At 37.6% G+C, this 22298-nt stretch overlaps 1 protein-coding gene across 5 annotated transcripts in view; it reads right to left on the bottom strand.

The window, feature by feature from the left end:
- GFRA1 (GDNF family receptor alpha 1) overlaps positions 1-22298 on the bottom strand; it is a 331948-nt gene that overhangs the window by 9616 nt on the left and 300034 nt on the right. For all 5 annotated transcript variants that reach the window (XM_043985946.1, XM_043985948.1, XM_043985945.1 and 2 more), the window contains one exon: positions 475-528. In XM_043985946.1, the coding sequence (XP_043841881.1) occupies positions 475-528 (54 nt within the window). The remainder of the gene's footprint in view (positions 1-474; positions 529-22298) is intronic.

The following is a 22298-nucleotide window of genomic DNA, read 5'->3' as shown; positions in this document are numbered from 1 at the left end:
ACTTATCAAAAACAAGCACTCTGTCATCCTTTAAGTTCAGGCTTGCTAAATTCCACAATTCTCCATTCCTAAGTATTATGCTTAATAGTCGCAACTATAATTACCCCATAACCTGCATCATTATGTATTTATGTGTTGTTTCCATGTAACTGAGAATCAAAAGCATTTCTATGTAATTGAGAATCAAGAGCAATCAAAAGGATGCTATTTACCAGGACACTACAATGATGGTTCTTTACACTTATAAAAATTGTCATCATAAGGGCTCCTACAGGCCTAAGCCTTCTGTGTAGTGAGCTCATAGCACCATTTCTGTTCAAAAGTTGTCACAGCAGGATGGCTGAACTCAAGTTTTGGGTGGGGAATGAATGAAAGAAGGCTCTCTTCACTCCTTTCTCCTCCACCCAGCACTGGAGACCATGTGCCCTGGTCCTTAAAAGTAGCATAGCAAAATACAATTCATACAACGCTTACATCAGCCAGGCAGAGGTGTGGATTTCCTGAAGCGTTGGATTTTAGCTTCTGTGCCTGAGGAAAAGACACAAAAATAAGACAGGTCGGTGAAAACAATGCAAAATTAGTCACGGGGGGGGGGGGGGTATTATTTTACTTTTTATAGAATTCATCTGGTCATCCTGATCAGGATTCTATTCTGAGAAGCTTTTCAGGAAGCCCCCCCCCCCCAAAAAAAAAGCAGCTCAATACTAAAGCAAGCATAAAACCCCTTATTTATTACATATAGCACCAGTGCCTTGGAGGGGAGTAAGCTGCTCTGATGAATAATTAGGCACTTTGTATGAACTCTGGCAGATCCCTGGAATAACAGAGGTAGAAGGAAGCTCTGAGACTATTCCAACTCCTCTGTGAGGAAGCTCAAGCACAAAAGAGAGGCCATGATTTGTTCGAGGTCACACAGGGAGTTAATGGAGGAGCCAAACCCCAGCACCCAGGTTGTTGGCGTCCCCTATGCTATATTAAGAAGCAATGGTTCTTGGGGCAGCTAGGTGGCACAGTGGATAGAGCACCGGCCCTGGAGTCAGGAGTACCTGAGTTCAAATCCGGCCTCAGACACTTAACACTTACTAGCTGTGTGACCCTGGGCAAGTCACTTAACCCCAATTGCCTCACTAAAAAAAAAAAAAAAGAAGAAGAAGCAATGGTTCTTAACCTCTGCCAGTAAATATCACCTTTTTGGCCTGCAAAAGATTACCAACCACTTCCCCAGCCCTGAACTGTCCCTAGGCCCTCCCCCAGCCCAAATCCTCCCTGGAATGAATGGAAAGAAGCTCCCTGCTTTGGCTGAGATAGCAATGATAGTGATAATAAGTGATCTCCAAATCTGTGCAAAATCCTTTTTTTAATGTATACTAATACTAAAGGAACTCACTTATAGACCTATCAGATGCCCCTCTCCAAGATGATCAGGTCACCCTTGACATTATTTGGAAAACCACTAACATAAAAAAGAAATGTAGCATTACCCTAGTGATCACAACGACAATGTGAATAAGAAAGAACAAAATTATGGCAGTCCCTCTGTACTCTTTTGATGCCCCGTGGTTTGTTTCTGTACCTCGATTTATGATTCCCCTAAGTTATTTAGTTGTCAAAACATTTCCATAAATAATTATTTTACCCCAATAATATTTTATTTCCTCCTTGGTTTCTTGACATGGTTGGAAGCCCTGAAAGTCCTAATGTATAATAGTGAAAGAAAAAGGAAGGAAGGAAGGAAGGAAAGAAAGAAAAAGAACAGTGGATCAGGAACCAGATAACTTGAGGGTTGCTTATCTTGCTTCTAATTAATCAGTTGCTCAATGCAAATTACTTCTCTGGACATCAATGTTCTTATCTGTACCATGAGGGAGCTGAATTAGGCCTGAGGTGTTTTCCAGCTTTACCATTCTGTGCTGTTTTTTGTCTCCCTCTGGAGATAAATGTCTTCACTGCTCAAATCTAGGATGCTAGGGGGTGACCAATTCAATTCAGTTCAACAAACACCTTAAGCTTTTCTGTGCGCTGGGCTTGGGTGACACACAGATGGAAGACAAGACAGTTTCTGCCCGTTAGGAGCTTACAATTTAGGACTGGTGGAGCTATAAATAGGGTTGCAGGCTAACAGTAAGAAAACTTAAAGAAATCCTTGGTGTCAACAATAGTAAAAACTTCTATTTGAACTGCTTGTTGGCAGTTTTCAACATGATCTTATGGATATTGTCTCTGATCTTGAAGACCTCTTTGTAAAGGAGATGAGTCAGATATTACCATCCTATATTTACAGAAGACGAAACAAAGTGAAGTTTAGCAACCAAGTCATACAGCCAGCAAAGACATGACTCTCATTTGGGCCTCTTTGATCCTAGGTCCTATATGTTTCCCCTTCCCCCCCACTCACCACACTGACTTCTCTTAACTATTAGTAATCCCTCAATTTGCAGGGTTATAAGGGATAATAAGGCTCTCTAAACTCTGAGCTGTATATACCACTAACAAAAGCTGAGTATAAAAAGGAATGTGGGTGATTTTATACTACTGTGACCAAAAACTTATCAGCTAATAAGACATTGAGCCTCTTCACTGCTTACCCTGACCTTTATCCCATGAGTATAAAATAGGTACCCCACACCAAGGACCACTTGGGTAAACATATTTCTGCAAATGACAATCGAAGATTGCTAATGTTGAGAACACAGTTTTGCATCTCATTGAAGAAATACTAGGTCAAGATACTCCTAATGCTACCTGGGAAGTGTCCTAATCTCTAACTGTATTTGTATATGCCAGTTTTGAATATGAAATTTAAACCTTTAAACAGGTATTATCAGTAAAGAACTGTTAAGTAGACTTCTGTTAACAAAAGGTCATTAAAGGTTGCATAAAATCAGAGAGGAAACAGGAGGAAAAAGGGGTATTCTGCACAATATTCCACATTAAAAGGAGATTAGGCCAACTGGGCTGTTACCTACAGAAGAAATTGTATAGAATTTGAAATGTTTGTTTCTGCTTCTAAATGGAATTGTATCCACACATTAAAATGGTCACTAAAATACCTCACTCTCCTTTTCTTTAGTAAACCATAATCTATAAAAGACATGTATCCTTCCTGACCACTCAGGGAAAAGTAATAGAATGAGACCCTAAATCCTATGGATGATAGAGTACATTTTATTTTATTTTATTTATTATTATTATTTTTTTTTTGGTGAGGCAATTAGGGTTAAGTGACTTTCCCAGGATCACACAGCTAGTAAGTGTCAAGGGTTTGAGTCTGGATTTGAACTCAGGTCTTCCTGAATCCAGGGCCCGTGCTCTATCCACTGCGCCACCTAGCTGCCCCTAGAGTACATTTTATAAAGAACAATTAAAGAAGCATTTTATTTCTGAGGTATATCTGCTTTTGTGGTCATAGGTCAACTGGGATTCAAAGTCCTTAAGTATAGGTATCAGTAACAATCAATGATTAATTAATCAACAAGCATTTATTACATTTTTATTATGTTATCAATACATACAAGATAAATAGAGAGTAAATGGAAGGTGGCTTTAGGGAAGAGCAATTAGTAGTTATGGACACCAGAAAAGGCTTGCTGTAGGAAGAGGCACCTGAACTGAGTCTAGAAGGAAACCAGGACTTTTGAGAAGCAAGGGAAAGCATTCTAGGCATAGGAAATAGTTCTTGAGAAGACCCAGAAATGGGAGATGGAGGATCAGGTGTTAGGAACGGTAAGGTGTCAGTATGGGGAGACTGTAGAGTATAGACAGTAAAATTTGAAGGAACCATGTTGGAAAAAACTTGAAATTGTCAAAGACTAGTTTGTATTTGATCTTCAAGGTACTCAGGATCCATTGAAGTTTGTTGAGAGTGGGGTTAGGGGTATGAGAATGGTGTGACGTGGTCAGAACTGCACTTTAGGAGAGAAGGGGATTCGTGTGAGAGACGTGGGGTCGGGGGACAAACCCACTGTTTGGCAGCTAACTGGATACGGAGAATGAGTGAGAGAGAAACTGAGGATGACCGAGAGCAGTCAATGCTGTGTGGAGTGGTGGAAGGAGAGAGGTGTCCTTGTCAACAATGGGAAAGTTCAGAAGAGGAAAAGGTTTTGGGTCTTTTTGTTTGTATTTGGTGGGGGACAATAGTATGTTCTAGTTTATACATGTTAAGTTTGAGATACCTATAGGAAATCTGGTTTGAGATGCTCAATAAGGATGTTAATTATATGGGACTGGAGCTCAGAAGAAAAATAAGAGCTGATATATAATGAAATTTATGGGAACTGATTAGATTGCCAAATGAGAGATTGTAGAGAAAGAAGAAAAGGGGAGCTGAGACAGAATTTAAGGGGATGTCCACAATTAGTGGGAATGACTTGGATGAATGTCCAGCAAAGGAGAATAATCGGAGAGGTAGGAAGGAGAACTGAGAGAGAGCAGAGTCATGAAAACCTAGAGAGAAAAGAGTACAACAAGGAGAAGTTAAGACTCAAGTGTTAAATATCCTGGAGGTTAATAAGGATGACAATTGACTATTAAGAAATCATTAGTAGGCAAATTAAGGGACAGCTAGGTGGCACAGTGGATAGAGCACCAGCCCTGGAGTCAGGAGGACCTGGGTTCAAATCTGGCCTCAGACACTTGACACTCGCTGTGTGACCCTGGGCAAGTCACTTAACCCCAACTGCCTCACCAAAAAAAAAAAAAAAAAAAAAAAAAAAAAAAAGGAGTAGGCAAATTAAAACAACTATGTGGTTTCACCTCACATCTATTAAATTGGCTAACATGACAGAAAAGGAAAATGAAAAATGTTAGAGGTCCTGTCAGAAAATTGGGACACTAATGCACTGTTGGTGAAGTTGTGAAACTGATCCAACTATTCTGGAGAGCAATTTGGAACTATGCCCAAAGGGTGATAAAACTGTGCATACCCTTTGATACAGCAATATCAATAGTAATACTGTATCCCAAAGAAATTTTTTTTAATGGGAAAAGGACCTATTTGTACAAAAATATTTATAGCAGCTCTTTTTTTTGTGGTAGCAAAGAATTGAAAAGCAAGGGGATGCCCATCAATTGGGTAATGACTAAACAAGTTTGGTATATGATTGTAATGTGAAATGATGAGCAGGCTGATTTCAGAAAAAAACTCAAAAGATTTGAAGGAACTGATGCAAAGTGAAGTGAGCAGAATGAGAAGAACATTGTATACAGTAACAGCAATGCTTACGATGATCATTTGTTAATGAAAGCTATTTTCAGCAATATAATGATTCAAGACAATTCCCATGGACTGATGATGAAAAATGCTATCCAACTCCAGAGAAAAAACTAATGGAATTTGAATGCAGATTAAAGCATACTATTTTTCACTTTTTTCCATTTTTCCCCCTTTGCGTCTGTGGTTTTTCCCACAACATGACTAATATGGTACATATTCTGCATGATTGAATATGTATAACCTATATCAAACTGCTTATTGTCTCAGGGAGGAGGGAGAAAAGGGAGGGAGAAAGAAAATTTGGAACACAAAATTTTAAAAAGGTGGATGTCAAAATTGTATTTTTACATGTAATTGGGGAAAAATAAAATATTATTGTTTTGCAAAAATATAAACTAAAAATAAAAAAGAAATCACTGATAAATTTGGAGAGACCAATTTCCATTGGATAAGGCCCAAAGAGGTCTGTTTGATTCATTTATTTATTTAACTAATAATTAGTGAATACCTAGAATGTGTGAGAGGCACAGTACAGAGGAGATCTGTCCATAAGAAGGCATTTTTATTGAGATGTGGGTTGGACTATTCCCTTGCAACCCAAAGGTTCTACAATTCTATCATTTTCTTTTAAGACACAATGAGGGGGCAACTAGGTGGCGCAGTGGATAAAGCACCGGCCCTGGAGTCAGGAGGACCTGAGTTCAAATACAGCCTCAGACACTTGACACTTAATAGCTGTGTGACCTTGGGCAAGTCACTTATCCCCAATTGCCTCACACACACAAAAGACACAATGAGGAGAGAAATCCTTCAGATGGTCACTTAATTCCTTCATTTAGAAAATTATGCTTTCATCATAAGCTACATTGATAGGAGCTTGATATGCAGAAGAAGGGACATATTGGTTATACTGTACTATGTCATAGTCAAGTGATAATCTAGAAAAAAAATTCCTGGCTCTTTTCTAGCCTAGTGGTCCTTCTCCAGTCCAACCCACTCCTATTACCCCAGTATCTCAGCAGTTGCCAAGTCTTGTTGTTTCTACATATATACACCTCACATCCCCTTATTTCCCTTTACAAAATCTGGCTCACATTCTCATCACCTCTTGCCTAGCCTATTGTAACAGCCTCCTAATAGGTTTCCTTGTTTCTGGGTCTCTTCCCTTACCCATCCAGCTTTCACATGGTTAACTAACTAACTAAATCTTCCATAAAGCACAGATCTGATCTTGTCACTCATGAGTTCAAAAGCCTTAAGTTTTTCTCTCTTGCTTATAGGAAAAAATATAAATTACTTACTCTGAGGTTTAAGGCCTTCCTCAGTCTGCTTTTTTTAGATTTATATATAATACTTTTTGTAAACATTCTATATCCCAGCCAAAATCAACGACTAGCTGTTCCCCAGACTTTGACATTCCATCTCTCAGCCTGGTGACTTTGCAAAAACACTTCTCAATGCCTGGAAAGGACTTTCCTTATCATCTCAATCTCTGATTCTTCATCTTTTCTTTGAGGTTGAGCTCAGGGGCTATCTCTTCCCTGAAGCCTTCCTTGATAGTTATTAATTCTTTCTCCTTCTCCCAAATTATCTTGTGTTTATTTATCTGTGCTGGTTTTATTTCACCCAGTAGAGTGTGAGCCCCATGAGGACGCAGATTCTTATTTTTTGCTGGTATCTAATGTGTCTAGAGTATAGTAGGCACTTAATACATGTTTGATGAACTGCTGAAACTAATTCCAAGCTAATTGGTAGTATCAGGTCCAATTAAACTATCCAGTATTTTTGTAACCTGAAAGTTTTGCAGTGGTTGGGGAGAAGAGGCACAAAAGCATGTACGATGTGCCAGGCACTCTGCTAAATGTCTTACAATTACTATCTAATTTGATCCTCATAACCTTGAGAAGTAGGTGTTGTTATCATCACCACTTTACAGTTGAGGAAACTGGGACAACCAGTTTAAGTGATTTGCCCAGGGTGGGTACCAAAGCTAGTAAGCGTCAGAGGCTGGATCTGAACTCAGGTGTTTCTTATTCCCAGACCAGAAAGTTATAAATGCACCTGACTTCTGAGTATAGAAAGTGTCAGTATAGTGGGAAAAAGAACTGGATTTGAAGACTGAAGACCTGGGTTCAAGACCTAATTCAGAAATGGATTTGCTGCTGCATGACTCAGGGCAAGCCAGTTAATCTCTCCTATTCTCGGTTTCCTCATTTGCAAAGTGTTGGTGAAATCTAAACTATCTACATCTGGGTTTGTTGTGAGAAAATGGCTTTGTTCAGCTTAAATCCATATGTCAATGTGAGTTTTTATCATTTTGAAGAGACAGTATAGGGTAGTAGAGAGCCAAAATTCACAACAAGGTAGGATCTGAGCCCTACAACTGAAGCTTACAAGGTGGGTGAACAGCACCAAGTTACTTACTATCCCATCTCAGTTGTCTTATCTTTAAAATGGGGAAAATAATACCTACAGCGCTTATCTCACCATGATGTCGCAAATGTTATGAGGTATACCCTTAAAGGGGAAAATAGTCGGTGCAATGGATAGAGCACCGGGCCTGGAATGAGGAAGACTAATCTTCCCGAGTTCAAATCCAGGCGCATATACTTAGTAGCTGTGTGACCCAGGGCAAGTAACTTAACCCTGTTTTCCTCAGTTTCCTCATCTATAGAGTGAGCTAGAGAAGGAAATGGCAAACCACAGCGGTATCTTTGCCAAGAAAACCCCAAATGGGGTCATGGAGAGTTGGACACATCTGAAAAACAACAACAATATCCTTAAAACACCACAGAGTAGCAATGTTAGCTGTATGATTAGGGATGCTATTATTATTGAGTTCTCCCCTGCTAAGAAAAAAAAAAGCCTTTTTAAAATGGCAAAGTGTGCCAAGGCCAACGAAAGGGTTGCCATTAAATTTCTCAAGTTCCCTATTGTTCTTCCTCCACCTCAGGCATCCTTCTCAACTTTGAACATAAGCAAACAGCCAGTTACTTGTTGCTCCATTTTTTAATCCCACCAACTAACAGCTGCATAAGGATCTCTGGTAAGGATTAATCAGGCTGCTCAGCAACATAGACATACTATCATAATCCCAAATTTGAAAGATAAAGTAACTGATCTCCTTGGTAATATAAATGATAATGCAGTAGTAGATCTCTGTCCCATTGAGCCCAAAGTAAGAGGAAAAGGGCCCATGTGTACAAAAAAATATTTATAGCAGTTCCTTTTGTGGTGGCAAAGAACAAAAAAACTCAACTAGGGAATGGCTGAACAAATTATGGTCTAAGAATTTGATGGAATACTATTGTCACATAAAATCATGGAAGACTTGCATGAACTGATACAGAGTGAAGTGAGCAGAACGAAGGAGACAATTCGTGTAATGACAACAACATTATGAAAACAAACAACTTTGAAAGGATTAAAAACTGGTCAATTCAATGACCAACAATGATTCTGGAGGACCAATGGTGAAATATATTACCTGTATCCTAAACAGAGATATCATGGACTTGGTGCAAAATGAAATGTATGTTTTTGGACTTGGTCAATCTAGGAGTTTTTATTTATTTATTTTTGCTCAACATGAATATTTGTCACAAGGATTTTTAAAGTTTTCCTTTTTCTCTTCACTTATTTGGATGTTGAAGGGAGAACAAAATCGATTTTTGTTCATTAAAAATAATAAACTAAAGGATTAAAAAATTTTCTGTTCATGACAAAAAAGAAAATTTTAAATAAACAATTTCATTGGTTGCTTCCACAGCTTACCATACTACAGATGAACCTAAGTGTCATAGAATTTTCAGTGACATAAAGGCTCTTCCAGATTTAATACCTTACTTACATAATATCTTCAAAGACTTTCTTAAAGTGAATTTGTGATTTCTCAGAAGAGAAATAAGGTTGAAAAGAAGGCATTCTGTAGCTGACTGAGACCAATAAATGCTTTTGCCTGTTTGGGTCTATCCAAATTAACACTACAAAGCTGAAGCTAAAAAAGCATGGGTTATGCTAGACTAACCAGTTTGTATGGCACTGCTGGGCACACAAGCTCATCAACTCATCACTCTTGCAATCTAAAAAAGCAAAGGCTAGGAAGTGGGGCGGGTAGAGGGGGAGAGATGATGTCTGACATTTAAACTCATTAGTTGTATATCTGGTTCACATGTATAAATGCCAAATGAGGTCTTAAACCCCAAACTGAACATACGCAGATTTGGAAGCCAGAAATCTACCCAAGTGAATATAGCAGCCACTTAAGGAAATTTGGCCCTTAAAGAAACTCTTTGTAACCTGTTATTTTCCTATTTGAAATGCTTTTATCTAAGATGTCCTGAAAATATTATCACATTATCACTGTCTTGCTAGTCATTTAGATATTAAAAAGTCACAAACAAAATTACAGGGATTTTTTCCCCCTCTGACCACTGTAAAAGGGATAACTTATATAACGTTAAAATTTTACCCAAAGGACTAAAATGGGAAATATTCTGGGGGGTGGGGTGGGTGGAGAGGAAAGCTTCTAGGCTGAGGCCTTTGTAAGGCAAGTTTGAAATAGGAGGAACACATTTTACTGCTGAGGTATAAACCTGTAAAACTAAGGGTTTCTAATGGAAATGTTGGCACGCCATCCATGACTCTGGCAGCAGAACATGTCAGCCCTGCTAATGGCTGCATACAGAACAGAGCGCCTAGCTGGAGAGTTTCTCTCTAAGCACTAAACCCTATAATCTGTAAAAAGCAGGTGGGTTTTTTAAAGGAAAAAAAATAGAGTGAAGATGTGGGGGGTGGGGTGGGGAGGAAGAAAGCTTAGCAAGGTTGTGGTGCTGTTTGTGTTTTGTAAACTGGGTTATATAACATATTCGGTGAAAGGACATTTCAATGACCTGATCATAGATTGTGGGAGAAGGGATGGAGGGCAAGGGAAGCAAAGTCTCGTAAGTTCCATGATACAAATATATAATTTTTCTGATAATGACATTGGAGGTTGATACCTCACACGATGTTGATGGGAGCTGAGACCTTTAAGGAGAAACAGACCTAAAAATAACCAATACAGTCTGACTTCCACAATGGCAATAATGCTATTTTTCGGACAGGTCTGTAAGCCCTATCTTTCAACCAGTTGCTGCCTGATTGTTACACAATTGTCACTGTCGTTAATCCTGAAGTCCAGGCACGTTGTATAATAGAATTTCCAATACACTGTAATTATGGGAGCCAGACCTCCCCAATCCTTGACACAATAGGGTTAATAAATGCATTAAATGCTGTTAACCTCTGTCACCTGAAGTCAAAATGGTAGCTCCCATGCTTTTTACTCCCCTGATTAGCATGTGAATATCCTGCCTTGTGCCAAAGGCTTTTTTGAGCCCAACATATGGTCAGATATAATTTACTTATTGTTCGACACATTCTTCATATATATACACAATATATAATTTATACATACATACAAGCATATTTGTGTCCAAACAACAATTCCAACTCAGCTTTTGGTTCCTCCAAGATTGACTTTAGAATGAGACCAACAGCTTGTCATTGTCAATAAGAGCTCAGCAGGAGCAACGGCAGGAGCAACGGCAGCAGCAACAACAACACAACAACAACAGCAACCAGAAAGTTGCCCAATTAAATACAACCAAACTGTTGTTCAATTAACTGCCCAATTTTCATAACTGTCGATTCCTCTTGCTCTTTTTCCTTTGCTCTTGCTGTTTAGAGGCATTTGCTAGGTTAGGAAGCTGTTTGCTTAAGTACACATTACACAAACAATAAACAGAAAAATAACATACATAATAAAAGGCAATCTAGTTACTTTCCAACACTCACTAAGTGCTTAGTGATATCTATCATGCTTGTCAAAATCAGTTTATTAGCACACCAGTCCATCCTTCCTGCAACATAAACCGGGCCTTTTCCATAGTAAATAAACATAGCACAAGGGGAAAAGACAGAACCCAATGCATGGAGATGGGGGGAAGGTAAAGGCAGGTAGGCAGGTGGGCAGGGTGGAGATAGTATGGATTGGGGTGTGCATGGCTCCCCTTCAAATCTCTGCCTAAGTCTCATTTTCTGCAAGAAGCCTTTTCCATATGCTAGGGCATTCCCTCTGTGATCAACTCCAATTTTTCCTGTATGTATGTTGTTTGTGTATTTGCATGTTGTCGCCTCTCCATTAGACTGTAAGATTCTTGAAGGCAGGGGTGTTTATTATTTTTATTTTTGTATATGTAGCACTCAATACAGAGCCTGCAACATAGCAAACACTTAATAAATGCTTATTAACTGGACTTGAGCCAAATAATTTGCTTAAGATTTGTATATATTTGCCTCACTGAAACGAGCATCATTTTAAAAAACTAAATTGGTTGTTATTTCAATGAAATAAATTCACATGGTTCTAGATTCTTGTTTTTTCTTTTTATGGCTTGTTATATAACAAGTCTTGTATGTACCTGGCTTCAGATTTGCCCTAAGAAAATTTCTTTACCTTTAAAAGAGCAAAGGAAAAACAATAACTAGCAGCTAATTAGTTCATACTATATAACCCTGGTCATTTTAGTTATTTGAAGTCTTATATATCTTTTTAAGTCTTATAATTTTGCTTTGGAAAATCATACCTTTCATGTAGAAAAAAAGAGAAGTTAATTCAGAAAGGAAGAAAATTCACCCTGCCTATTTTAAAACCCATATTCCTGGTGATTCTCTTTTCTTGAAAACCTAGTAACAGGTACTTGCAACCAGTGGTCTGAAAAATGTGCAATAAAGTCAGTTGTGTAAAACAAGTGACCCTATAAATAAGACCCATTAAGAGCCCATGTTCCTGAGCTGTTTGCCTTCTAGTGCACATACTTTTCAGGGGAGAGATCTGCTTTACTGAAGCTGGGTTATGTAAAGTAGGATGGGCAACTAGGTGATACACTAAATAGAATGCTGGACTTAAGAGTCAGAAAGACATGAGTCAGGTCCTGCTCTGACACTTACTGGCTGTCTGACCCCAGGGAATTCATTTAGTTCTCTTAGCCTCAGCTTCCTCATCAGTAAAATGAGGGTGATAAATAGCACCTCCTTCCTCCACTGGTTATTGTGATGATTAAAAGGGCAGGATTTGTAAAGTGTTTTGTAATCCTTAAAGTGCTATGTATTGCTGTTATTACTTTTATCATTATCACCACCACCACCATCATCATTTTAATTGTTGGGTGCAAATGTGTATATAACTCACTGAAAAAAAATAGCTATGGAACCAAAAAAAAGTTAAAAGTTCAGTGTGAGGTCCAGTGGTGCTATATCGTCCTAAGAACATTAAGAGATAAAACTGGCAGGATAACAAAAAGACAAGAAAATGGAACAGATTTGTCAGCCTATCTACTGGATGAAAGTAATTAGAACATTATGACTCTTAATACCATAAACCCTGACATACTAAAGGAGGAAATAGAAATGACATTTGAGAAAATGAAGTTGGAAAGAATGGGTGGGCCAGACCACGCAAGGAGGAAATCTATTTTGGAAGTGGTACAATCTTAAAAGCATTAAGGGATCATTTTAGAAGCTCTCTCAGGAAGGAGAACACATCAAAAGAATGAGAAAAAAATTCCTAGAAAATGTTATTACCTTACAAATAAATGGGAGGAAATTAATAACTGCCATGTTATACATGTTACTTTTTCACCCTTAAAAAGTCTTTATGATCTATACATAGTTACACAGTATCTCTGAAAAAAATATGCAAAGGGAATGGGTTGGCTTTTTGCAAATTATTTACTTTGATAGACACTTCATGTTTACTGTGCCACAAATGATTGAAAGGTATGAAGAATTAATTGGTTATGTTACTTGGATTAGGGATGTTACTGAGGATATATGATTAAAAATGGAAGTGGGTTATCACATAGTTTGTTGGTTACAAAAACAAAATGACTTGGTATAGCAACATGCAACCCTAATTAATAGCCTTTCTCCAATAAGGCATCATTCTTGCATCTATTAAGATCACAGATGATTACTGTATCAGAGGAACTACATTCAATGACCATGATTATTAACAATTCATGCATAAAACATGGAGATATATGCCTGTTAAAGGTATTCAACAATATTTTAGAACAATAGTGTCAAACTCAAATAGAAACGAGATCACTAAACTGTACATAAAGATACTCATGGGCCAATGTTGTCTTAGTTTTAAAATGTAATCTTATCTATGTTTTATTACATTTCCATTTATTTTATTATCTATTTCCCAATTACATTTTAATCTGGTTTGGGCAGCACTCAAGTGTTGCTGACAGCATGAGGCCAACATGCTATATGTTTGATGCCTCAATTATAGAGGATACCTTAGGTAGAACCCAAATGGAAGAGGGATTCCTTAGAACTGGTAAGGTCTCCCAAAGGTTCTTTCTTACAGATGTAATTGCACTCATTGCATCAAGCCCTAAAACAACTTAGGGCCTCTTTGATGAAATACATACTTAGACAAAAAAAAGAAAAGTATTAGTTTAACAATCCACACAGGAAAAACTAAATGGATTTAAACAAATGCTTATTGTCAATATTAACATGCAGCTGGAATGGCCAGTTCACTGAATTACATCTGAATGTATGTAAGCACAGGAGAGGACAATGGTTTTGACCCATAATTGAATACTAAAAAGAGAAAGGGCTGGAAATGCCTGGGAAATTGTGCATTGTTTCCAATAATCCCAAGCAGTTTCCTAAACCACCACATCCCTGCAATCTTCCCTCTAAAAAATCATATTTTTACAAAGGGGAGCTGAATGATTTTTGAATCACTGAATACTATTATCTTTCAAGAATAAACATTTGGGATGAACCGAAGATCCATGAAGATTTATGATATTTGCAGGCAGACTGTAGAACATTTCCAAAAGCGATCCTGGAGATGACAGGAGGTCATTGGAGTTCATTGAGTAAGGGGGTGTTATGGCTGAGCAGAGGATACTGAAGTCCTAGTCCCTTGAAGGATCTGGGCTTCTGACACTTTCCCAAAGGAACCCTGGACTGCACTAGACAGTAGGTGTTGAATGGATGCAAGTGGGGGATTCCTGACAGATCCCAGGCTGGAGGATATCTGGGAGTTCAGTCATTACTAGATTTAACTTAAGGCCAGTCCTGCTGCTATGACGAAAGCATAAAACAGAGGAAAGCTGAGACACATGAACAGAAGTTATAGAAATTTAAAACTTTCTAGTGGTCTCAGGCATGGTCTACTGGACAGAGTAGAGGCACTGGGTTTCTACCACAGGCCCAGCTACTAATTAGAGATGTAACACTGAATCAATCATACTGCGGGTACTCCCATTTCCTCATCTGTAAAATGGGAGTCATAATTCATGCTTAGGAGTTGTTCTAAAGATCGAATGAGATAATGGATGTGAAAGCATTTTGAAAAATGTCAAGCATGATAAAAATACAAGAAGGCAGCATTATTACTTCAATTATCTTTGGTTTGCCTCAAATGCAATACCTGGGCACTCAATGCATACAACAAACTAGGAGGGGGTATAGATTTTGTCCTCAGTTCTGGAAAGAAAAAGATTCCTGGCCATGGCTCATGAAAAGTGTTATTTGGTACAATTGGCTACTGATTGTGTGTGTGATTCCTTGGACTTTAAAATGAGGACCATGAAAGGGAAACAGTCCAATAAGATATATCAACAGTCTCCCATTAGCTAAGCAGTCCCTGGGGCTGCTTGGTCAGCTTCCCTGCACACCATAAAAAAGGATGCCTGAAGCACAGAGCCTGTAATTTAACCCTAATGGCAGGCTTTGCAGTAGTACCCCGTACGAACACTGTCTAAACAGCAGAGATGAACACACTGTGCTTTTCTTCTTCTTTGCATAACTTTTATAGGATCACCTTACACCTAATTTTGCTTTTCTTCCTGTTGTCTCAGACATGGGATGGGTGCGGAGTAAATAGAGAGCTCTGTTTTTCTTCCATGGTTAACTTAATTGCTTTAACAAAAATTCATTAAAAATGTATGTCTCAGGCAACAAACAATTATGAGTCACATTTTAGAAAAGTATGCACAATTAATGATCAGATTATGCAGAAGGATTAACGCAAGAAATAATCCTTTTCTTCTCTTTTTTTTTTGGGTGGGGGAGGAGGAAGGGAGGCAGAGCTAAGGGTTAGTTTATTCAACAAACAACTCACAGGAATGATATAAAGCTGACCAGCCCTATAGAAGTGAAAGAAAACATTTGTTTTATTAAAACATTCAGTTAGCAATGCAAATGTACATGAACATCTGAAAAGATTTATTCTGGTCACTGACTCCAAGTACAGAAGACCCATCTCATTAGATACATATCCTCATCTCCATCCAATCATATTTATTCAGCACCCCCTTCTCATGCACATTATGTCAAGCCTGCTGCTGTCCTGTAATTGCTTGGTGACTTATGGTTTTACACAAGATTTTGTATAAAATGTTATACTCCAGAGGGACCATGGATCAAAGCCTTTATTCAGCTCCTGGTTTAGTAGATGGGCTCCATTTCTTTTTGAGATATATATATTTTTAAAAGCCATGGGGAAAAAAATTTTAAAAATGTAAAAAAATAAATTATTTTAATTTTTGGAGATGGAAAAAAATCCTTTATGAAGACATAGGAATAGTAGATACAGGGACTGGCCCACTTAAAGGTTAAGGCAATCAGGCATTATTTGTTGAGTGCTTAGGATGTGCCCCAAATAAATTTGAATCACTCAATCCTTGATGCCTGATCTTTGAATTCGAAGCCATTTTTTTTTGTCTACTCAAAAGCCACCTCCAATAGGAAGCCTTCATTGACCCCCTTGGGTGGCTATGACTTTTCTCCTCCAACCCCACCCAGACCTTTCTCTCTCTCTCTCTCTGTAACTCTAATGTATCATTAAATAATATTCTGCATTGCTGCCCTCAGTGGTAGACTATAACCTCCTTCAGAAACTTTTATCTAAACTTTATATTTCTCTCTCCCTAGCACCTACCACAGCATCTGACAGAATGTAGGATCTCATTTAGTATTTGCTATCCTATTAGGTATTTACTGTCCCACACACAAAACTGTCTCATGCACAAAACAATGGATGTATTTTGCAAGATGAGAACAACCTGCTTTCTGGGACAGATACACCAAATCTCCTTGTTTTGTTGACTTATTAGTCTTAGCATTGGGTTGAAAAGTAATCAAGGAGTATGTTCTGATATTTCCATTCTAGTAAATACAAAAACATTCTCATCAACTGAGTCCCCATCGAAAATCTCTTCTCCTACAAGCTTCCCCTCCACATCTGCTATCAAACCCATCTCATATGTTTAGATAAACATTAATTTTGCTAGCCATTTAATTTATTAATAGTAGGATACAAAGATCTCTCCATATAAAATATATGTATATATACTTATATATTTTCACACTCAAATATACCTGTACATGTATATATACACACATAGATTCCAATGAAGTATTGGTTCTAAGAAGGGTCACAACCAGAGTCACCTCTAACCATTGGCTACCAAAGTTGACTTATTGACTTCTCCATAGACACTGTCCTAAAATAATTATGGCCCTCGACACACATTTTATCCCAAACACAAAGACAGGGAAAATAGAGCATCAAAGCTATGAACCCCTCATTGAAAGAATCATTTTGTAATGGGAAAATTTACATCGAATCAATCAATAATGAACCAACAAGCATTTGTTAAGCATCTGCTATATGCTGAAGATTGTGCTAGATCCTAGGGATACAAATACAAAAGTGACAATCTCTGTCTTCAGGGAGTTTATATTCTACTGGGGGTGCCTAACATGCTCACAGAAAAATGAAAGCAGGATATTGATAAATGCAGAGTGAATGAGAAGAGAGACTAGCAACTGAGAGAATAGCAAGAGACCTCTTAAAGGAGGAAGCACTTTAGCTTATGATGATGCACCATTCCCTCCCCTCAAGGGTATTATTCTGATCCTTTGACTCAATATGTCATTTATTTAAAATCATCCAATTGAGATCGGTAGGAGGTTACTTTAATGACTGTGAAAACTGCAATCTGGGGTAGACTCCTAACTATACTGGTTACATTTTGGATCACAGTGAAAATAAGTCTAAAATAATATAGTGCAGAAGCTTTGACTGTCACATAATCAATCAACAAGCATTTATTAAATGCCTACTACATACAGATACTAAAAAGAAAAGAAACAAAGCCAAACAATTCCTACTTTTCCAGATGCTTACATTCTAAAAAAGAGACTTTTGATTTAATTTCTCCCACATCTTCATCCTGTATTCTCAATCAATGATAATAAATCTCCATTTATTATCTAGAAGGTCTCCTATCTGACTGAAATATCTACTAGATAAGCATTTTTTACCTCTGATTTTACATTGGGCATCATAACAGAGACCATTACTCCTCTGCCAAAGGGACAGAAAGAGACAATAGCTCTTTATTTAAAAAAACCTACATGACAGTGAGTTTTTCAAGAGTTTATGTTACAGTTTGAACATAAGGCAGACTAGGAGAAGTATGTTTTGACTAGAAGCCATGAGAATTAAAGGTCAGTAGGGGATAAAATAAATTGAATTTATTTATAATAAATGATTTAAGAGTATCCAGAAGCATACAGATAGGTTACCCTAAATATAAAAGAATATTTATATCCAAGATTTTATTAGCAGTCTCTTACTTTTTATTAAGTATGTTTATTACCCAATAATCAAGTTAAGCATTGTGTCATTGCTGAATTACACTCACTCTCATAAATGTAGACTGACTGCCTCAGAGATTCCAGAGGCTATGGTGGCCAGCTATCTTAGGAAGATGAATGAAACTTTGATCCTTATACTCTACTAGCATCTCAAAGAACGTTTAGATTATACTTGCTTTTGTGGCTATAAAGCCTGGTTAACTTATAATACAATCACTACTTACAATTCATCTAACAATTTACAAAATGCTTTCTATATGTGATCTCATTTTACTATCACAACAACCCTATGACTACTGCAGTCATTATCCTCATGGTAAATATGAGTAAAATCAGGATCAGAGAGGTTAAATAATTTGCCTTTGGTCACTGTTACCACTGTGGAACCCAGGCTGCTTCTGACTTGAAGGTCAGCAGAGTTTCTATTATGTCATATTTCCTTCTAAAGAAATGTGAGGCAGTTTAAAAAGTTAAAACACATATAAAAATAAAAACAGAATAAAACCTAAAGAAGTAGATGTGAAAGGTACCTGGGATAAGTATATCACTAGCTACTGAAGCTGTTTCTTAGTTTCCTGGCAGATAACAATGCTTAAGTACAAAGATATTTAACACACAATCCTTGCCCTAATGGAATCTTGGAAGATGATATAACATAGAAATATTCCATAACATACAATTATTTTTTAATCTGGAAAACAGAACCTTTTCTTGCACAATTCTAGGAAGGATATTCATTGTTACTTATATCAGTAAATCAACTAATCAATAAGTATTTATTAAGCACTTAATATGTGTCAGATACTGTATTAAGTACTGGACATGCTAAGAAAGGTACAAGACAGTTCTTGCTTTCAAGAAGCTCACTGACTAATGGGACTGACAAGATACAAACAAAAATAAACAGGGTAAATTGGGGGTGATCAACAGTGGGAAGACACTGGCATTAAGGGGGATCAGGAGAAGCTTCTTGTTGAAGATGGGATTTTAGGTGGGACTTAAAGGAAGCCAGGCAATCCAGGAGGCAGAGATAAGGATGAAGAACATTCTATGTATGGGGAAAAACCAGTGAAAAATGCCTGAAGTTGGGTGATGGAGTATCTTGTGCATTGGAATAGCAAGGAGACCAGCATCACCGCTTAGCAGAGAACCATGAGGGGAGTAGAATATAAGACAACTGGAAATGTACAAGAGGGCCAGGTTGTGAAACATCAGCCCTGGATTCAGGAGAACCTGAGTTCAAATCTGGCCTCATACACTTGACACTTACTAGCTGTGTTACACTGGGCAAGTCACTTAACCCTCATTGCCCCGCCGGAAAAAAAAAAAAAAAAAAGAGGCAGGGTTCTCAATAGAGAGCCTCTCACCTGGGGAAGGGAAAAAGGAAGCTATGGGAGTTTTGAGGAGAGATGAAAAGGTTCCTTCTGTTTTCTCCTAATGAATGAAAGAAAAATAATTTATTAAGCCCTTATTACATGTCAAACATCTCGTGAAATACTGGTAACACAGTGATACAAATAGAAAAACTGAGCCAGTTTTTGTTCTCATTTAGCTCACAATCCAATTGAGGGAGACAGTACAGATGAGAATAGCTAAAGAATAGCTAAAAGTCCTAAAGCTCAGGGATGAATGGAAAATCCCTGGGGGCCTTTAGAATCATCAACAGATCTCATGACTGTGGTTAATATATTATTTCTCTCTTAAGTACTTATATTCAATTTTGAACCATGGTTATTTGTTTCTATCACTTCTCTTCCCCTACTGATTATAAACACCTTGATGTCGAGAACTAGCTTATTATTTACTTTTTTTTTTCTTTTTGGTGAGGTAATTGGGGTTAAGTGACTTGCCCAGGGTCACACAGCTAGTAAGTGTCAAGTGTCTGAGGCCAGATTTGAACTCAGGTCCTCCTGACTCCAGGGCTGGTGCTCTATCCACTGTGCCACCTAGCTGCCCCTTAGTTTATTATTTAGAGGCAGGTAGGTGGCACAGCTGGAAGTCAGAAAGCTCTGAGTGCAAATCAGCCCCAAACATGTTAATAGTTGTGTGTGATCCTGTTGCCATGTTTGCCTCAGTTTCCTCAAACTGTAAAACGGGGTTAATAGCAACACCTACCATTGTAGGGGTTTTGTGAGGATCGAATGAGATATTATTTGTAAAACACAGCCATTGCCTAGCACAAAAATAAGCTCTATATAAATGTTTATTCCTCCTTCCTTTATCTCTTATCACCTACAATGGGCTAGACACAATGCTTTGCAGTAGTAGTAGTAGTAGTAGTAGTAGTAGGCACATATTAAATGTTTGTTAAATGCAGATTGAACCATAACTATTTCTCTTGTTTTTGGTGCTGTTGTTCTTCTTTTTTGAGGTTTTTCCTTTTTGCTCTGATTCTTCTCTTATAACATGACTAATGCAGAAATATGTTTAATGTTATTTGTACATATATAACCTATATCAGATTACTTGCTCGTCTTGGGGAGGGGGGGAGGGGGAGGGGGGAGGGAGGGAGAAAAATTTGAAACAAGAAATCTTATAAAAACCAATGTTGAAAACTAAAATTAAAAATTTTTACAAATAAATGTTTGTTGAATTTTAATTCGTTGGGTAGAACCTTATAAAATAAACTGTTAATAACTGTGTTTTCAGTGATGATTCTGCAAAAGATACAGAAATGTTGTTCAAACGGTTGTTTCTTATACTGAACTCCTATAAGCATGGAGGAAATACCCATTAGGTCTTAAGTCTGTGATGGCATTTCTGTGAGGAGCTAACATAATATGGTCCAGGAATTTAGCCTTTTGATGATCTAACTTAACAACAGAATCGATTTTAAAGATGCAAAGGAATAGGTGGTTAACATGTCCATTAAGATATATTTAAATGTCAGATGTTTCAATCGAGCTTTTGACAGATGATAGATCTCTTCAATTCATTGTTGACTTCTCTAATGAGTGCCTAAAGAACTGGTATTCTCTGCTATCAACAGGCCAGGCACAAAATACCTGTAGATTAAGAGATAAACAATCTGGTTTCTACCTCCCAACAGTTAGAATATTAGAGCTACACCACTGGTTCTGATTTTTAGGGATCTTATATTCCCACTCAACTGAACAATTATTAAACTATAAAACCAAACTGAACAATTTCTACGGCTGTAATTTGAAGTTTTATAGCAATCCATAAAATGCTCTATAATTAAGATACCAAAGATGCTACTTATTGCCTATGTGACCTTATTTAACCTCTCTGCTACCTCAGCCACTTTACCTGTAAAGCAAGCCCATTAAGGCCTATTCTAGCACTGTATCTTTGATGAATATGTCATTTCTTCCCCAAGGGCTCCAGCTGATACCTATCAACCTAGGTTGGATTCCTACATCCTATGGCCAAAAGGGAACTGACATCTCACTGTACTTACTTCTGTGTAAAGTGAGTCAGGACAGGATAACGTAGAAGCAGGTGAGCAGGTGGATTTCACTTTGTCTGCCTCATCTACTGACTTAAGAACAATAATGCAATAAAGGAGATTGGGGCTGTATTTTCTGTAAATATATTGAACTCGATACGTGGTAACCATCTTTATATCGTGGGCAAATGGCCAACATTTTTATTTACCTTAAAGTTTACCTGACAATATACCTCTGGCAAATCCCATAAATATGTATAAAAACATGAACAGCAATTCTAATGGCAATATGAGGAAGTGCCTTCTCCCACACTGCTATATGCTAACATTTTTATTACTCTCGTGATAGCATAAAATTAAATTATAATACAGTTCTCCCTCTTTGTGGCTCATTTCAGGGTATGGTGAAGTACAGACTATTTGGGGGAGTTAATAAAGGATTTAATAGTTAGGAGCAAGTGGAAGTAGTTGGCTGATCATAGAAATAATCTGTAAAATGAAATAAGCCTTTCAAAAGAGATCTGTATTTACCTATTGTTTGTACTAATGCTATTTGGCTGGGTCAAAACAAATTACAAATGACAGATTCACTGTTAATCTGATACTTTATAGTTACATGTTAATTAATATCTAAGAGCTAGGCCAAACTGAGAAGGAGACAGTGGGGGAGTTCCAACTCAGAAGCTTCTGCCCCTTACTACGTGTACTTATCTGCATAAGTGTTGGGCTGCACTATAGGTGGCAAGAATAGAGCCTATAATGTGCCTTCCTTTGAATAGGTGAAATTGGTGTTCATTAAAGGTAATGCAATAGGTTTTGATAAATGCTATATTTTTATAAGTCATTAAATTGGTTTTTTAGGAACTTTATATTCTCCTTCATTTGAAACAATTATTAAACTATAAAACCGAATTGCACAATTTCTAAAACGGTAATCTG

Source organism: Dromiciops gliroides, chromosome 2 (assembly GCF_019393635.1).
Source record: "Dromiciops gliroides isolate mDroGli1 chromosome 2, mDroGli1.pri, whole genome shotgun sequence".
Taxonomy (NCBI): domain Eukaryota; kingdom Metazoa; phylum Chordata; class Mammalia; order Microbiotheria; family Microbiotheriidae; genus Dromiciops; species Dromiciops gliroides.
The sequence above is the reverse complement of the archived record's forward strand: the minus strand, read 5'-3'. Positions and strand labels throughout refer to the sequence as shown.